General features: G+C 40.2%; 1 protein-coding gene across 1 annotated transcript in view; it reads right to left on the reverse strand.

Moving 5' to 3' along the window:
* Positions 1-629: 629 nt before the first annotated feature.
* The window catches only part of LOC107575006 (gamma-glutamyltranspeptidase 1-like), an 11,369-nt gene continuing 10,479 nt past the window's right edge, over positions 630-1,519 (reverse strand). Inside the window, exons 11-12 of the mRNA XM_016261420.1 lie at positions 890-997; positions 630-788 (exon numbers count right to left, since the gene is read on the reverse strand). Of these exons, the coding sequence (XP_016116906.1) occupies positions 630-788; positions 890-997 (267 nt within the window). The remainder of the gene's footprint in view (positions 789-889; positions 998-1,519) is intronic.

Genomic DNA, 1,519 nt, shown 5'->3' on the forward strand with positions numbered 1-1,519 from the left:
GAGTGCACTTTGACCTCACATTAGTATGAGCACACATTGAGGGCGCTGTGAGGTTACACTTTTAGCTCACTGTGACCTCACATTGTGACCTCATCACGGGTATCCTGGGAGCTCATGGTGACATCACTGTGAGATCAAAGTGTTGACTGGGCAATGATGATTCTGACGGAAAACTTGCCCGGGACCCAACAGTTGCTTGATTGACAGATTGACAGATAAACCACACACTCTTATTTCAGTGTTGTTTTTAAAAAAAAAAAATATTTTGTGGATATATTTGCTTAGTACATTCAGTTTAACAACAAAGTTCAAGAGGGTAAACTTTATTATTCAACTGAACTGTGCATGTATGTTTTAAACATTTCAGCTACCTTATATCTTCTTACTACTTCTTATATCTTTCTAACATGTGTTAAATGTACATCATTGAAATTGCAGTTTTCTAGCGGATTTACTTTAACTTCTCAGGTAATATCAATGGTATGACCTATTTCAGATGTGGCCAAAATTACAACAGCAGTGGTTACATATACTTATATTTATTTGTTTGATCAAAAAAATATTGCTAGGGACAGTTTAATAGTCATCGGTTATTGATAGGGACACGTCCCTAGCGTCCCTACTAAATTCTACAGTATTGGTTCTGGGTATCCGGCAGGATAGCCACCTTTCCTGTAGTCAGATTCAGCACAGACTTCGTCCCCCTCTCGTACAATTGCCTGGACAGCTGTTAGTTCAGTATTGTGAAATATAGAATGATTCTTCTTCTTCAAGCCATCAGTAACCCCCTGCATTCATACACAACACAACACAGAGAGAAAATTAGAATACTTATCACTATTCTGACACTATAAATCTGTCTCAGAGTATAAAAGTGTAAGAATCCTACCTTATCAAAGTCCTTTTCTACATTTGTCTCATTTTTCGTGATCTGAACTCTGGGCTCTTTAACAGCTTTCTGCAGGTCATAGCCAAAGAACAGATAGTTCAGGATCACCTGAGATAAGAGACACAGGAGAGGGGGAAAGGGATTTTAGATAGAAGACAAATACATATAAAAAACACAGTAACCTGTTGTTTATTTATTAAAACACAACGCTAGCCACTTGCCTAGCACTTGCTGAGGGCACATAGGGCCCAGAGTTCATGTTCTGTAATGTTGAGTAATGTTTAAAGGTACAATATGTAAGTTTTCGCTGCTAGAGGGTGTGGGAGTTGTGGTCTTCATCCCCACCGCCGACGCAATCCGACGAGACTCGGTCAGAAATCATGTTCATGGATGAGCTAATGTATTAATGATTTATTAACATCATAGTATGAAGCAGAGAGAGGCTGAAAACCGTCGACGCGAAACGAGGCCGCTGAAGCAATTGCTAACGAGAGACAAGTGCGACACACAGCTCGAAAGCAGCAGAGCTTTTATTATGCCACAGTCGACCGCTTCCGCTGCTTCCGGTCGTGCGTATGTGGGGTAAAGCAGCGCTGTTTATCATACTAGATACGTTTGAAAGTTCTGTTA

Source organism: Sinocyclocheilus grahami, unplaced genomic scaffold (genome assembly GCF_001515645.1).
Source record: "Sinocyclocheilus grahami isolate Dianchi unplaced genomic scaffold, SAMN03320097.WGS_v1.1 scaffold2432.1, whole genome shotgun sequence".
In the NCBI taxonomy this organism is placed as follows: Eukaryota; Metazoa; Chordata; class Actinopteri; order Cypriniformes; family Cyprinidae; genus Sinocyclocheilus; species Sinocyclocheilus grahami.